This window comes from Schistocerca serialis, chromosome 2, assembly GCF_023864345.2.
Source record: "Schistocerca serialis cubense isolate TAMUIC-IGC-003099 chromosome 2, iqSchSeri2.2, whole genome shotgun sequence".
In the NCBI taxonomy this organism is placed as follows: Eukaryota; Metazoa; Arthropoda; class Insecta; order Orthoptera; family Acrididae; genus Schistocerca; species Schistocerca serialis.
The window spans coordinates 288404904-288422828 of NC_064639.1; the positions used below are offsets into that span (position 1 = coordinate 288404904).

A 17925-nucleotide genomic window follows, 5' to 3' on the forward strand; every position below is an offset into this window, starting at 1 on the left:
GGGTAGAGCCACGGGTCGTAACACATCTGAAGTGTAACGTCCACTGTTCAAAGTGCCGTCAGTGTGAACAAGAGGTGTCCGAGACGTGTAAGCAATGGCACCCCATACCATCACGCCGGGTGATACGCCAGTATGGCGATGACGAATACACGCTTCCAATGTGCGTTCACCGCGATGTCGCCAAACACGGATGCGACCATCGTGATACTGTATACAGAACCTGGATTCATCCGAAAAAATGACGTTTTACCATTCGTGCACCCGGGTTCGTCGTTGAGTACACCATGGCAGGCGCTCCTGTCTGTAATGCCGCGTCAAGGGTAACCGCAGCCATGGTATCCGAGCTGATAGTCCATGCTGCTGCAAACGTCGTCTAAGTGTTCGTGCAGATGGCTGTTGTCTTGCAACGTCGCCATCTGTTGACTCAGGGATCGAGACGTGGCTGCACGATCCGTTACAGCCATGCGGATAAGATGCCTGTCATCTCGACTGCTAGTGATACGAGGCCTTTGGGATCCAGCACGGCGTTCCGTATTACCCTCCTGAACCCACAGATTCCTTCTGCTAACAGCCATTGGATCTCGAACAGCGTGAGCAGCAATATCGCGATATGATAAACCGCAATCGCGATAGGCTACAATCCGACCTTTATCAAAGTCGTAAACGTAATGGTACGCATTTCTCCTCCTTACACGAGGCATCACAACAACGTTTCACCAGGCAACGCCGGTCAACTGCTGTTTGTGCATGAGAAATCGGCTGGAATCTTTCCTCATGTCATCACGTTGTAGGTGACGCCACCGGCACCAACCTTGTGTGAATGCTATGTAAAACTAATCATTTGCATATCACAGCATCTTCTTCCTGTCGGTTAAATTTCGCGTCTGTAGCACGTCATCTTCGTGGTGTAGCAATTTTATTGGCCAGTAGTGTAGTAAGTTATGTGTTGCGTTTTAATATAGCCATGTATAAGTGAATATTTTACTGTAATAATTTTTGAACAGGTCTTATGTTCATATCTGTCTGTGTCTGCGACGTGAAACCATTACGAAATAGTTACACTATCTACGATACAAAGTCAGTTGTACAAATTCAGTCTTCCCACGCACCATCCACGAATGGAATAAAAATAGGGTAATGTTTTGATGGTACAAATTATTACAAGCCGTACGACTGGTTTCAAATTACAAAAGTAGCTGTGCGTTTAGTAACTCCTGTTGTTTGGCGTGCCAGTGGCCACCACGCAAGTATAACATATTACGGCGGCCATATTATGGGACCTAGTTGAAACTGCAGTCGCAGGCCACGGGAGCTAATTCCGGTGCACGTCTGCGGAAGGACGGCTAATAGATCCTGCCCCTCAGAGTCGGAATGTAAACGCGGGCGGGCCGCGGTTAAACCGAGAGCTCCTCTTCTTTCCGCCGTCAGTTACAGTTGGGGAGCTCCGTAAAACTGATTATACTTTCCCTGCGAGCTCTGCGCCCGGCGCATTTGTCTAATTTAGTGGTACTGTTTGTCTAGCGTCACCAGCCGTTATTGTATTTCCTTTGCGTCCGTTTGTTCAGCTAATGAGATTCGTATGCCCGCGGTCGTGCGCCCTGATAGGATTGTCATGCGTAATTACACCGAATAATTACTCTGCTAAGTTGAGCGCGCTCTCGCGGTCTGAGTAAACCAATCAGCGATTAAGAGAGAGGGCGAGATAACGCCCTGCTCTGCCTAATTCGCTCCCCGCGTTCGTTCGTTCACTCGCTTACTGGTTCGCTCTGTGCGCGCTGCGAACTGCGATCCCCAGGGACCGGAACCGACCGACGCCAGAGAATGGCAGCCGTGTCTCTGCGGCGCGCGCATGTTTGCCGTGCAGATGTGGCACTGGTGAAGCTGCCCTCGCGTGAATGTGGACGTGGTTTTGAACGTGGTGCGCTACTGGTCCGCACGTGGTGCCGGCCTGTGCAGAGTCTGCGGCGCCTGGTACAGAGTTGACGCCTCGGTGCTCCAAATTTTTTGGTTTAACTGAAACTCTATCATCTTTGAAAATTTTACTATTTGTGCGTAAGGTAGGGTAAAATCTTTCATTTCTCTTTTGAGTCGGGGCCTGGGAACTCGTATGACTCCTCTTCCCTTCCTTAATGGTCATCGTATTTTGTTAATTGTATTGGGCTATGGTAGTTTGGATAAACGGTCAATGGCCACGGTGGATACACCAGTTTCCGTCAGATTATTGATGTTATGTACCGTCGAGCGTGGTTGGCATTTGGATGAGTGACCTTTTGGGTCGCCATCTGCTGTTGACCTACCGGTCCGCAGTCAGCCTCGCGATGACAGTTGACGAGCTGCTTGACTGAGTCGTAGTGGCTTCGGGTCACGAAGGTGACAATGGCCAGTAGAACGATGTGCTGATCCCACACCACTCCATATCCGCGTCCGATGATGCCAGTCGGATGAGGATGACACGGAGGTCGGTCGGTACCGTTAGGTCTTCTGAGGCCGGACGCAGTTTAGTTAATTTGAGTTTGAATGGATGGCTGATGTTTTGGTTTTTGCTTCATAACTAAATTATCGCTCGTGGTACTCTGCTTTTATGCCATCCCTGTAGGTGAATAGTCCCTACTGTTTTAAAATTGTCTAAAAAATGCCACGTAAATCTTCGATTTTGTAAAACATTTGTTGTGCCGCGTCTTCCGTTTTCCGTTGGAGGCATTTTTCTTACAGCTCTTCGTGGAACTCCGCAGTGAGTATTCACTAACGGGCTCCTAATTCCCATAGGAAACACGTGTTTTGTAGGACTTGGAGAGTCCTACAATTAACTCCAAAGGTTGTTAACCAGAACGTGGAGCGATATAACGCACTTTGTCCTACCGTTATCCGTAGAGTTGACTATTTTGTTTTAACGTTAAGTTAAAGGAGGGTATTACTGGTTTCATAATTTTCATTCCTTCATTTTTCTCGGTGACAAGGTGTGTGTGTGTGTGTGTGTGTGTGTGTGTGTGTGTGTGTGTGTGTGTGTGTGTGTGTGTGTGTGTGTGTGTGCGTGCGTGCGCGCGCGCGCTCCCACAAGAGCTTTCTTTTTTTCCAAATCGGCGCACGGGATGTGTCCTCGTTTCGTGAAGAGTCCTGAGGCGCGCGTCCAGATTAAGTGCAAAGTAACTTCTGCAAGCACTTTCTAAGGTGTTTACTTCTGCAAGTCGCTTGGGCAAGTTAATTTCAGGAACTTGCTACAAGTACTTGTAAAAGTGTTTCCACAAGACTTGCGTCGTGAGAGACGGAAGTAGAAGTTTGTAGATTCGTGCTTAAAATCCAGAGCAGCCGCCACAATTGTTGCATTATTATTATTATTATTATTATCATTATTACTCAAGAAAAATCGTGACAGTAAACGAAATTAGACAAAAATAAATATTTGGATGAATACGGAGGCGTACGTATTATAGGTATTAAAATACCCTATTGAATGAACCAAAATCAGAAGACATCGGTCAGATGAAAATATTTCTGAGAACGTCGTATGCAAATTTTGAACACATGTCATATATTGTACAACAAATATTCGAAAACAGAATACAAAAATGCGGCATGTTGCATCAACAAGAGATCAACTTTCAATTACTCTTCGATTTTTGCAAACAGTACTTATTACTTTTATTACAAATGTAATACATTTATGTTCATACTAACATTAAAAAATCAGCTAAAATTCAAAGACGTCTGAATGCGATTCAACTTCCCCGTCTGGAGAATAAAGCAATCAGTAAATTCATTCCGCGCTACCGAGCGAGGTTGCGCAGTGGTTAACACACTGGACTCGCATTTAGGAGAAAGACGGTTGAAGCTCGCGTCCGATCATCCAGATTTAGGTTTCCCGTGGTTTCCCTGATTCACTTCGGCCAACTGCCGGCATGGCTCCTTTCAAAGGGCACGGCCAACTTCCTTCCCCATCCTTCCCTAATCCTCTATGACTGATGACCTCGCTGTTTGGTCCCCCCCCCCCCCCCCCCCCCAAAGGCACAAACCAACCATTCCGCGCTTATTCGCTGACGGTGCCCAATTATATATACATACTTTTAGGATTCCAGTGGTACATTTGTTTCGGCACATCTGTCTTTGCGCCATTCTCCTTTTCGGCACTGACATTTTCGTGTCGGTATTACACACAGAAAATTTCCGCAAGTTTGAGTAGAAGTTTCAGCAACTGTCAAGTTAGGCAAGTACTTGCAGCAAGGTGCAAAATGCAAGAAACTGTTTCCACAAACTTGCGGAAGCTGTTTCTGGAAGACGACGAAACTTGTGGAAGTCGACGTGCTGGGGATATTTCCAAGCCAGACAACTTGCTTAAATTGCTTCTGGAAGCGACTTGCGGAAGCTTGCTTGCTTGTGGACACACATCTTTCCCATGGTCTTGATGAGGTTGATAGTTATCTTGTTTAAATTGGCCCACTATTGCATGAGGCCCAGTTGATGCTGCATTCTGGAAATGATTTCTTCCAGGTTTCCGTCACTTGCGAGAAACGCTCCGACTGCGAATCGGCGATATTTCATATGGCTCGCGTAAAATAACGTTATCACCGGCGCAGAAACGCATTCTCGTGGTCAGCGCTGAGCGAGTATGTCACGTTGTTCCAGAGGGGTGGGCGTCTCGTGTGACTGTCGCCACCCAAGCTGCACGCTTGGAGTGTTTTCTTTGCTATCTCTTTACTAAATTGCATGGCACCATAGTATTCATGCACAGTACGTGCAGGGAAAGTTCTTCATAATAAGGCACATATGATTAAACGGGATGTTCGGAAATTCCCGTTACAGACTTCTAGAACTTGTAGAAGGGAGTGAGTAGATAATATTTTGGATTGGAACTCGTGTCCAGAAACATAGAGTTTCCATGCGATAATCATTTGAAAGCATTTTACAAATTGTTGATCAGGCATGACCACCTGTTTTACAGATCCACTCGTTAATAGCCAAAGAAGTTGCTCGCGTACTCGTTGACGGGTTCTCTTCAACGTGATGCAGTACGGCCTCTTCCAGTTCAGTCTGCGGTGCGTCCTTGGAGCAGTACAGTCACGCTTGTTGACGGTGAAGGTACCGTTTCTCAAAGCTGTTGCATAATTGTGGCAAAAAGGGTAATCGATGGAGTCGGACGTTGTGGAGAACGATCTTGATCAAGGAGACAAGTGGCTCTTCCGTTACCGGTCAGAAGGATCATGTCTGTGTATTCTACAAACTTGTACGCAATCACGTTGCTCTAACACTCACAGGCACCTGAATGAGGCTCGAACCAATCTTAGATGTAGTATAGACATCAACTGACATCACCAAACATGTTTTCAAACGGTTGTAGAACGGAAACGGTATGTTTCCCGACTTGGGAGCCTGCTGGAAAACATTAAGTACTCACTGTCCTCTTACAAGTCCTGTAAGTTGTAATACGAATTTCCGTACACCCTGTACGCAACGCCATTAATTTTGTTGTTGTAAGAGGCTCGAAAGGAAGCAAACATCTCATTAAAAATTATGCTTGAGAGGGTGTACAATTTACTTAATTCTATATGATCGTCAATCCTGCTAAACCGTTACTGATGCTACGATTCAATACGTTGGGAAATATGCTTAAATTAAATAACAAATTAATACTGTGTAGTGTGTGATGTAACAGTAGTAGTGTTTTATTGCAGACTGGCCGTCAGTTTCTGGAGACACCTTCTTATAGATGTTATGGTTCCATTTCGTGTCATGAGTCACCACCTAAAGTTTGTCCTCTTGCAAAGTATTGTCCATGAGTATGTTGGTCGTTTTATGGATGTAGGTCAGTGCCTGGGTGAGTACGTGACAGGCTACAAACCCACAGGTCGTGAGTTCAATCTCCAATCGGGCCTACAATTTTTTGTGTTATTTGACTGTTCTTGCACCTCTGGAAATGACATTTTAATTTGAAAAATTCCAAATTGCACCGTGGTTCGGAGTCCACGGCGACCCTTTGTTCCGCCTATAAACGGCTGGATAGGTCAGTTCATAGGCCGGAGGAAGGCAGGCCCATAGCAACTCCAATATGATGTCTTGTAAAGCGCTGCGGAGTTCAAACCAATCGACGAGTTGAGGACAGCTTGTGGTTGATCTATTCTTCTTCTTCTTCTTCTTCTTCTTCTTCTTCTTCTTCTGTTGCGCCACAGCCGGTGGTGAGCCTTGGCTTCGTCAATTACGAGCAGTGTTCATACGTAATGGACCACACTTTCTTCTCGACCCATATCGGTTGAAAAATCCGGAATTTGTTGTGAGACATCGTGGAATATTCCCGCTTCAGCCATTCTAGTTTTATGAAGTTCAGATAAGTGGCAGCGCTAGCCATAGCCTTCAATATGGCTGGCGTCTGTGACGGCCGTGCGTTCCGAACAGAGAGCTGTCATTGAGTTTCTTCAGGAGGAAAACCAGAGCATCGCAGATATTCATAGACGCTTGCGGAATGTCTGCGGGGGCTTGTCAATCCATTATATTCGGTGTCACGCAATAAATTTCACTATATTTCTTCCTTGTATTAAGGCTCGTAGCTAGGTGTTATGGCGTATCTTCCAGGCTTCTTCCTCTCTTATTGGGCCATAAATTTCACGTAGTAGTTTTCGTTCAAATGTTTCTAAAGCATTTTGTCATTTTTTATGAGCGTCCATACCCTTACCCCTATGTGACAACTGGGCGAACTTGGCAGTTTCCTTCTTCTTGTGACAGGGTTGTTTCTGAAGAGTTGTAGCTGTACAAAGTAAACTCTGTTCTCTTCTTGTATCCTTTCCCTTTTAGCCGTTCCAATGCTGTTATCATCACATTAAGGACGGGACTTGAAAACATTTCCCATTTGTATTTAGATATTTAGGGGTTCTTCTGGCCTCGAGTTCGACAATATCATATATTTCGTTTTATTTTAGTTTACTATGAGGCCGATTTTTAATGCCGTTGGTTCCATCGCCAGGTATGTTTCTTAAGTGTATTGGAATTTCGTCCTACTATTGCCATGTCATCAACATATGCACCAATCTGGCTAGTTTTCATAAAAAATATGCTGCCTCTTTTATTGATTTGATTTACTACGCTATGCAGGGCTACATTGAATAAGATGATGGAGAGACAATCACCTTGCTTCACGCCTTTATTAAACACAAAGTTTTCACTTGTCCTATTGAGTAACTTTATTGTTGCTCCTGTCTCTATCATTGTCATTCTCATTAGATTTATTTGTTTAGGACTTCTCTCGACACTCTGTATAAATTTTGCTGATTTATGAGGTCAAAAACGTGTTTGAAATCGATGAATAAGAAGTGCAGATCTAATTGATGTTCATGGAACTTTTTCATCATTTGTCTTATCGCAGATGTTTGATCACTTATTCCTCTGGTCATAAACCAGACCGATTTTCCCAAGTATGCCTTCTGCGCAGTTTTGTATCTTTTATTGAGTAGTGAAAATCTTATAAGTTGTACTTAGTAGTGTTATACCTCTGTAGTTTTCACATGCTGGGATGAATTATTACAACAAATAAAAAATATGTTTGTGCCTATTTCCTTAAGCGATCCATTTCAAATCGCACAACAAAGTTATCAAAAATTGCTGTCTTTTGAATTATCAGACGTAGCGTTCACAGTATGCCTTCAGTGATTCGTCGTGGATCACGATTATTGACCAGAGGTATAGATATTATTATAAAATAGGGATTTTTCAGTATTTGATAACGTTTTTGTCGGAGCGCTCCAGTGATGCTACAGAGATCCAATAGGCAGACAGGTTTTTCTGCAAGCCCATCGGCTGCGGCATGGTCAAATCTGTCGGATAAATAACATTTTGCAAATCGGTAAATTGAGAAGGTATATGTGTATTCACCGGTTGATAATTGTGAGATTTGCAACTCGAATCGAGTAACTAATAACATTACAAAAGCCGCACAATGCGTATGATAGTACTAAGCCCAATGTATTATTCAAATAGGTTTCGCTATTCCTCCATATGGCATCGCTCTAAAAGAAATTACAATTTTTTTCATGTACTGATATTGACTTTTTCTGCTGTTAGTTCTCTATTCAACAGTCTTTCTCTCAATTGAATTTGTCGTTTATTCTGTGCGGTCATTTCTTTTCCATAACTTTTTCACTTTTAAATCAAATGCAACCATCGAGGAAATGGTAAACCGACGCATGAATTCAGTGTTTGTTAACTGTAATCGGGGTGCTGGTAGTTAATCGAATTCTTGCACAGGCGATTTCTACGCTACGTCGGCTCGCTTTTTTAAATCTTCTCCATTGTGGTTTTTGTTGGAGACATGGCTGGAAAAAAAATAAAGGAAAGGTAAAACGCCTTCAGTCACAATCGCTTTTCTGTTATAAACCAACTCATACACCAAACATTAACACCCCGAACGTGTAACAAGTTGAGTTTACAGATTACAGTGCAACAATTACCTGAGTTTTACTCTGGAAAAATATTCTGAACTCTCCAAATACGTCGCCAGTAGCACGCTGGGGGCTTAGGTTCAACCACTGCGAAAAATGCATAATGGATAATCCCATGTACCCAAAACAGAAACATACAAATCATCATCCACGATAGACTGAAAGTACACTTCATGCAGAAACTGAAGGTAAGACACAAGACACAAGAAGTATTTTTGTGCACAATGATAACTTTTCCAAAAACAATATAAATCAATAAATAGATTTATTCAGTAATTTAACAGTCTATTATTACCACACATAGCAGACAAGTCACCTCTGTAATCTACAGGCAACTGTCATGATAACTTTAGACTCGTTTTATAGTAGAAAAAAAAAAACACCGAAAACTGTGTGTACCGTTAGTCTATGTGATGTCTGTAGCTTTGTAACGTACACAGGCATTGGAAATATTAACATAAGTAAACCGGTTTAACGCACAAAATATGTTTCACAACGTTATCCACGCTTGAGGTCCATACATTTGATAACACAAGCACTAAATACCCTGAGGTGACAAGTGGCATGGAATAGTGATATGCATACACACAGATGGCGTTAGTGTCGCGAACACGAGGTATAAAAGGATGCTGCATTGACGGAGCTCTCATTTGCACTGAGGTGATTCATCTGAAGGTTTCCGACATGATTGTGGCATGTGTCGGCAATTAAAAGACTTTGAACGCGGAATAGTAGCCGGAGCTAGACGAATGGGACATTCTATTTCGGAAATCGTTAGGGAATTCAATATTCCGAGATCCACAGTGTCAAGAGTGTGCCGAGAATACATTTCACCTCTCACCACAGACAGTGCAGTGGCAGACGGCCTTCACTGAACCACCAAGAGCAGCGAGGTTTGCGTAGAGTTGTCAGTGCTAACAGACAAGCAATACTGCGTGAAATAACCGCAGCATTCAATGTAGGTCATACGACGAGCGTATCCGGCAGGGCAGTGCGGCGAAATCTGGCGCTAGTGGGCTCTGACAGCATAGAACCGACGCGAGTGCATTTGCTAGTAGTACGACATTGCCTGAAGCCTCTCTCCTGGGCTCATGGCCATGTCTATTGGACCCTGGACGTCTGTAGAACCGTGGCGTGGTCAGACGAGGCCCGATTTCAGTTGGTAAGAGCTGATGGCGCAGACCCCTTTGAAATCATGGACCCAAATTTTCAACAAAGGCACTGTGCAACTTCGTGATGGTTCCATAATGGTGAGGACTGTATTTACATGGAATGTTCACAAACAACGATGAAATTTTTGTGTATGACAAAGCGCCATGTCACCAGGCCACAATTTTTCGCGGTTGGTTTGAAGAACGTTCTGGCCAATTCAAGCGAATGGTTTGGCCACCCAGATCACCTGACATGAATCTCATCGAACATTTACGACACATAATCGAGAGGTCGTTTCGTGCACAAAATCCTGCAACGGTAACGCTTTAGCAATTATGGACGGCTATAGAGGCAGCATGCCTCAGTATTTGTGCAGGTGACTTCGAACGAGTTGGGAGTCCAAGCCACGCCGAGTTTCTGCACAACTACTGGCAAAAGGAGGTCCGGCACGATGTTAGGAGGTGTTCCATGACTTTTGTCACCTCAGTGTAATTTTTGTACAGATTGTTGTTTTAGTCAATCTTATTTCATCACGCAACTGAAATGTATTTGCCTAACAGGGCCAGCGGGAATCTTAATCTACAACTATTGGTGGCATAGTGATAAGCACCTGAAGATGAGCCTCCAGCGCTTGAAATACATTCTTCTTTTTAATAGTAATAGTGAACTATTTGTGATTTTCACCCAATGTTTTTTCCCCTTTCATTATCCACGTTTTGTTTGTGTCGTCGCCATGTGAGTGTTAAATAAACATGCAATATTTTTTTAAGTGAACTAAATCATTTTTTCTTTTTTATTGCAGGTCGCCGTATCGATGAGATTGTGAAGAGTGACATATGGTTCCATTTCAAGGAGGGCTTCAGTAATGCTGTCAGAAAGCCCATCAAGATGAAGGACCTTGCATAGACAGCAAAGAGACTTCCTAGTGGGTCTGATGCACGGGCAGAGTATTGTCTATAACGAGATCCTTCGTGCACAGAATACAGTTTTTAATTACGTGCTGTTAATAAACGTGTGTCAATTGATTATTGCAAAATAAAATTTTTATATTTATTTTTAGCTTGCTTTTTCTTTGTGGTGTTTCTTGTTTGATATGTTATTTAGGAAGTTTCAATCTCAATTGAAAGTTATTATTTGCTATAGCTTTATCAACTCAATCTATGCGATATGATCCGTCTTACGGTCTTGGTCAACTAGTAACTCACATTACGCACGTCTTCGGCGATATTATAAAAACTTAATCAGATTAAGTCGATTTTACTGTGTAAAAATCCGGATAAGAGCGGGTAGGACTCGCGCACGGAGGGTTCCGTACAAACTTAATTAAATATGTAGATGGCTCATCCATTTCGGGAATCGAGAACCTTGACGCTGCTTATCTGTGATCGATATCGATACAGGCAAGATGTACGTCTACCCATTTCCGAGAAAAAGGAGTCTTAACGCAAGGACATATACATACTGCAAAGAACGAAACTTGTCTAGCTTGAAGGGGGAAACCAGATGGCGCTATGGTTAGCCCGCTAGATGGCGCTACCATTGGTCAAACGGATATCAACTGCGTTTCTTTAAATAGGAACCCCATTTTTTATTACATATTATTGTAGTACGTAAAGAAATATGAATTTTTTAGTTGGACCACTGTTTCCGCTTTGTGATAGATAACGCTGTAATAGTCACAAACATATGGCTCACAATTTTAGACGAACAGTTGGTAACAGGTAGGTTTTTTAAATTAAAATACAGAACGTAGGTACGTTTGAACATTTTATTTCGGTTGTTCCAATGTGATACACGTACCTTTGTGAACTTATCATTTCTGAGAACGCGTGCTGTTACAGCGCGATTACCTGTAAATACCACATTATTGCAATAAATGCTCAAAATGATGTCCGTCAGCCTCAATGCATTTGGCAATACGTGTAAAGACATTCCTCTGAACAGCGAGTATTTCGCCTTCCGTAATGTTCGCACATACATTGACAATGCGCTGACGCATGTTGTCAGGCGTTGTCGGTGGATCACGATAGCAAATATCCTTCAACTTTCCCTACAGAAAGAAATCCGGGAACGTCAGATCCGGTGAACGTGCGGGCCATGGTATGGTGCTTCGACGACCAATCCACCTGTCATAAAATATGATGTTCAATACCGCTTCAACCGCACGCGAACTATGTGCCGGACAACCATCATGTTGGAAGTACATCGTCATTCTGTCATGCAGTGAAACATCTTGTAGTAGCATCAGTAGAACATTACGTAGAAAATCAGCATACATTGCACCAGTTAGATTGCCATCGATAAAATGAGGGCCCATTATCTTTCCTCCCATAATGCCGCACCATACATTAACCCGCCAAGATCACTGATGTTCCACTTGTCGCAGCCATCGTGGATTTTCCGTTACCCAGTAGTGCATATTATGCCGGTTTATGTTACCGCCGTTGGTGAATGACGCTTCGTCACTAAATAGAACGCGTGCAAAACGTCTGTCATCGTCCCGTAATTTCTCTCGAGCCCAGTGGCAGAACTGTACACGAAGTCCAAAGTCGTCGCCATGCAATTCCTGGTACACTGAAATATGGTACGGGTGCAATCGATGTTGATGTAGCATTCTCAACACCGACGTTTTTGAGATTCCCGATTCTCGCGCAATTTGTCTGCTACTGGTGTGCGGATTAGCCCGACAGCAGCTAAAACACCTACTTGGGCATCATCATTTGTTTCAGGTCGTGGTTGACGTTTCACATGTGGCTGAACACTTCCTGTTCCCTTAAATAACGTAACTATCCGGCGAACGGTCCGGGCACTTGGATGATGTCGTCCAGGATACGTCCGTTGGGCATTTTGATCACAATAGCCGTAGATCAACAGTATATCGACCTTTTCCGCAGTTGGTAAACGGTCCATTTTAACAAGGGTAATGCATCACGAAGCAAATACCGTCCGCACTGGCTGAATGTTACGTGATACCACGTATTTATACGTTTGCGACTATTACAGCGCCATCTATCACAAAGCGAAAAAAGTGGTGCAACTAAAACATTCATATTTCTTTACGTACTACACGAATATGTAATAAAAAATGGGGGTCCCTATTAAACAAAACGCAGTTGATATCCGTTTGACCTATGTCAGCGCCTCTAGCGTGCCAACCATAGCGCCATCTGGTTTCCCCCTTCAAGCTAGACGAGTTTCGTTCTTACTAGTTTTTTCGTTTGATGCTTATTTCGTGAGATATTTGGCCCGGTCACTATCATTGGACCACCCTGTAGGCCTGACTACGAAATGACCAAAAAAAATTTTCGTGTGATTTAATTACAGGTCACCAAATTTCGGATTTTTTTTTACTTTCATTGTACTGGGAAATCTTGCTCATTGCTAAATATCATGATCCTCAATCAACGGAATGTCCCCAATGGGTCTGGATGAGTCAGTTGCCCAGTATCAAAATGCGTGACGTAAGTAGCCGTGTCTCTGGAGTACATTGACTTAGATGATTAAAGTTTGTACACCGCCAAGGGGCCACAGGCCTCAGTATGTGAAATAAATTTCAGCTGGACGCGTCTACTGTTCCCGAGAGAAAGATTTTCTTAACTGTCAGACAGATGGACAGTGGGATAACGAATGAAAAAAAAATCTTATTCAATTATAAATAAACAGTTTTAGGATTATTTCATTTATTTGTAGTGTGAAGCCTTGCTTCTTATTATTTATCATGATTCTATGTCAATGGGATGTACCCTATATTGTCATGAGTGAGTACGCAAGTATGAAAATACGCGACATAAATACCCGTATCTTGTGAGTGCATTGATATTGAAGCTTCAATTTTTACACCGCCAGTTGACCGTAGACCTTAGTATATGACACAAATTTGAACTTAGTACGTCTACCCATTCCAGACAAAAAGGGTTTTTAACTGAGCGACAGAAAGACAGACGGGCAACAAAGTGAATCTATATTGATTCTGTTTGCACCAATTAAGGTACAGAACTCTAAAAATGACACCATTCAACAGTTTCAAGCTGCTGACCGCCAGTGTCGTCTTTTTAAAACAGTTTTTCTGTCGTTGGTGTTTCGAAGCCCATTCCATCTACATGAAAGTTCACTCATAGTAATTTATTTATCTTGTTCTGAGGACGATACAAGCAACAGCTCTTGATCACAGGACGAGCCAATACTTCGTTTACAGAATGATGATTAGAAAATTTTGTTAACAAGAATTAATAAAGCACAATGGAACTGGGAGTACATGAATAAATTGCACATTACAGAGGAAAGGTAAGAACTACTGCCAGGAACTCTTGTGCAGAGTAGGAGTGTGTCACAAGGAAAGCTTCTGACTTGGAACTGAATTCGTGGGGTTTATTACTCAATGTTTTTTAGTTCTGCTGGAAGCATATTGAAAATGAAACCTGCTGAATAGTGCATTACTTAAGGAAGTTTTATCAGGGTGCATACCTTTTTTGTGTCTAGTATTCACTGAATGAATGATCCAGTTTCTTGTAAATGAGGTAGTATTGTCGGCAACAAATTTTGTAGTGAATTATATGTGCAGGGATGGCAGAGTTAGAATTCTAAAGCACGTGAACAAGAGTGCACACAAAGTTAGTGAACTGACACCACATATCAGTCTGGCAGCCTGTTTAGGAGCCAGTATTACTCTCGGAAAGTGTACATAGTCCCTCCAAAACGTAACACCATATGAAATAACATAGCAGAATGAAAGTGGGCAACGTCAGAGACAGTGGAGATCATTCTTACGGCAGAGATAACAGCATTCAGATTTTCCATCTACCCTCAATCCCAAAGAATTTAAATAGTTGACTTCACTGACTGTCTGACCACCTCCTACCACTAAAATTTTACTTTTATAAGAGTTCCTTGTCAGAAACTGAATGCATGTTACAGTTAAATATTAATCAGGTCCCTGATAGCCACATGTTGATGGTACTGTCTAACCTATCAACTACATCATTTATATTATGATAAAATTCTCCCTGGCTTCCAGCCATGTCATGCTGTTTAAAATACACAAGCTTGCAGCTGAGTGCTCCTTGGCCATGGTCAAGTGCTGACAGCAGCAGCAATCATTTTACAGTCACCACTTGACAATGGCCAAGGAGCACTCCACCTAAAGCTTGTGGAGTTTAAACTACTTGATGTGGCTGGAAGCTGGAGAGAATTTTATCAGTATATATCATCACAAAACTATGCATTCGTATCATTCATATTACGTTCCATGTATCTCACAATAACACTTATGACATCTGCAAAAAGAATCATTTTTGTGCCATCTGTCATGGCTAGTGTCACATCATTCATGTACACCAAGAAAACCAACAGAGACAGAGTAGAAGTCTGTGGCACTTGTGCTGTGTCAAAACGCACGGGGTACGTTCGCCCTTACTGGTGCTGAGCGTCCTGCGTGATAAATCAATGATAACACCTGGTGGTCTCGATAATATGCGTGTATGATGTGGTAAAACCAAAATCAAATTGTGCTCTAGATGATGTGAGAGCGTCTACGGAATAGCAGGTGGCGAGCACGCGCGACTGCAGCGATATCCCACATCGCCCTCGCTGCGTCCAGATATGCTGCCTGAGCGACGCGCAGCAGCCGGCCGCTATTGCGAAGAATCGACAGCATCGATGATTATTACATTAATTGTTAAAAATTGGCGTGGCGTTGCTTGTTTGTTCGTTTTAAATGGTTCCTATTGTACAACGAAAAGGGTTAGTTAGTTCCCGGATAGACCTCTCACCGACCAAGTGGTGGTAGTGGTGCATATCAAGTCTGATCTTACAGCGTTTCACTGCGTGGTGTAGTGAGGCTACTCAGTTGACACCTAAGTTTTGGGAGAGGGCACGGAATTTTGTTGATTATAGCTAAGGGAACAGTTTCGTTCGTAAAATTTGCTGGGGTGAGTCCCGCGTGAGCCTGATTTAATTGAGAGATTGATTTGTTAGAATCGGTGTGACCGATATCCCGTCTGCATTGTATGTTGAGTGGTCGCGACGCGCCCAGAGGTAATTGGGTTGCTTGTCGTTTTTAGTGAGGTGGTTTGGGTATTGTGCGTGTGTGTATAGAGAAGGGAAGCTTCGAACACGTGTTGGTAGTTGTATTTCCAAGACCACTATCTTGCAGCAGACAGCGAATTGGCTCATAGAACGACGAACTGTTTCACTATACGGTGATGGTGTGCACGTATCACTGATTGGACAAGCGATAGTAAATTGAGGGAACCATTTAACGAGCTACACGTAGCTAAACCAAAACTTGATTCGTCAAGGTGACGAGTGGCCGATTTAAATGTTAGGGAACTTAGCGGGTCGCGTGTGGTCAACGCCTGAAGAGGTCAAGATTTGCTTTTAAATTGTAACTTCAGGTTAGTTGAAAAGTGGCGGTGACAATTAGGATTTTTGTTTGATTTTTTATGACTTGTTTCCGTAATGTGGGGACTGATAATATATTTGCTGGCACTCGTCCACTGGTGATAACCAACGTGTATTGAGATACCTAGAAGGAAAATAAATCCAATTTTATTGGGGTTAAAGGAAACTTCCCAGTCTATTTAATTGGTATCTAGTGTGAATATGTCTATATCGTTTTCGGAAGTATAAAAGAGTGTAATTCAGAGATATTGATACAGTGGAGTCGATATCACGTATAATGTGGTGTTTTTTAAATTTGTTTGGTAAAAGAATGAAATTATTAATAAGCTACTGAAAGCAGATCTTCTCAATATTAAAGAAAAGGTTTCAATTAAGGGAAAAAGATTTCTAAATGATGAATAAGTTTAATTGAAGTAATTGAATTATTTACGGAAAAGCTAAAGATTTTGCTACTAACAAAGATTCGTTATTTTGTGACGCATTCGAAGTTTCATCACTTACATATTATCACTGCGTCGAGTTGGAAAAATATTTAAGGGAGAAGTAAAGATGTTTTAATTCTTAACAGTAGTGATGGAAGTGTCCGTAGACAGAATAATCATTACAAGACGGTAGACAGATTGGTATTTTAGTACAAGTAATAATATAGTTCCGAGTTTGTCAGAGAGTACGTACTGCGTTGTGAGCTCGTTGTGAAAGATAACAATTGCTAGTTGGATGTCGCAGTTATCATCACGCAAGATAATCAGTTACTGAAATTAAAGTAATTTGTTGCTCCGACGAGATCAGTATCGTAGACAACGAGAGTGGTTCATTAAATAGGCCCATTTATTCACTACTGCTTAACTTCAGTAATCATTGGTGTGTGAATATTGTTAAGTGATTATTCGTAGTTCTATCGTGGCTTGGTACGATTTCGGCGTCGTGTCTAGGCAGGGTGTTGTTCTCCTTATTTGGCAGACAGGCTGTTTGCATGGTCAGCGGTTGAGGTGGCTGCAATATTAATTGTACTAAGGCTGATTTCGTGTCAGATTACTTCATTGCCGGTGTGATTGCGGCGCGGACTATATTCTTGCCGTCATCAGAGGCTCATCTCCAACTGGAATCTTCTGCAATTAGATAGCGTTCTGCAGTCTTAACATCTATTTAAAAATAAGAAACTGTACTTAATTAAAGGTATGGTGGTCGACTGGTGGCCTAAGTACTCTGCGCAACAAGACACTCTGCAGTAACGGCATAGAGACGTTGGTACAGTACGATCCCTTGTCGTCGTCAATCGACCTTGGGTACTGCCAGTCACGGACCAGTACACACTCCCTACTTGATACGACCCCAGTTATATTCAAACCTCTTCCACTTATGTTGACACTGGGGCAGCCTTCTGCTTCCTACTTTCCAGATATGAATTAAATCATTATTGAGCTTTCTACCTAGTGCCATAGTGTTCCAAATTATGTGAAATTATTGTATGGTCCACACAATAAAATGCTTATGTTAAATCACTCTTTTGAATCTATCATTTAGCCCTACTAAATGTCTCAGACGCGCAAGAATAATACCATTTTCTGTGGATGCTCCATTCCTGAAGCCAAACAGGATCTGACAGAAATTGTGCGTATGCAGATCTGGCAATATCTTTTTCACCCTTTTTATAAGGTGATTTAACTTGCCAGTATTTCATTCTGTCAGAAACTGACCACATGTAATCACAAATTGCACTGGTGATTAAGTGCAGAACTAATGTATGATGCGTGGATTTCCATAATCCTACTTGAAATTTCGCCATACCCATGTGGGTATTTACTCTGTAATGATGTAACAATTCAACCAGTTTCTTGTCTGCTCACTTCCTGTAGCTGCGTGTGATGTAGTTGTCTTGGAATCCCAGCTTTCAGGAGTTTTACATATTTATATGTACCAATAAAATTTTGATTTAACGTTCTGACTTGACAAG

General features: G+C 42.4%; 1 protein-coding gene across 2 annotated transcripts in view; it reads left to right on the plus strand.

Moving 5' to 3' along the window:
* Positions 1 to 10625, plus strand: part of LOC126457060 (chromosome transmission fidelity protein 18 homolog) — a 485881-nt gene extending 475256 nt beyond the window's left edge. For both annotated transcript variants that reach the window (XM_050093058.1, XM_050093059.1), the window contains exon 20: positions 10375 to 10625. In XM_050093058.1, coding sequence (XP_049949015.1) covers positions 10375 to 10478 — 104 coding nt within the window. In that variant the 3' untranslated portion in view covers positions 10479 to 10625. The remainder of the gene's footprint in view (positions 1 to 10374) is intronic.
* The last annotated feature ends 7300 nt before the right edge of the window (positions 10626 to 17925 follow it).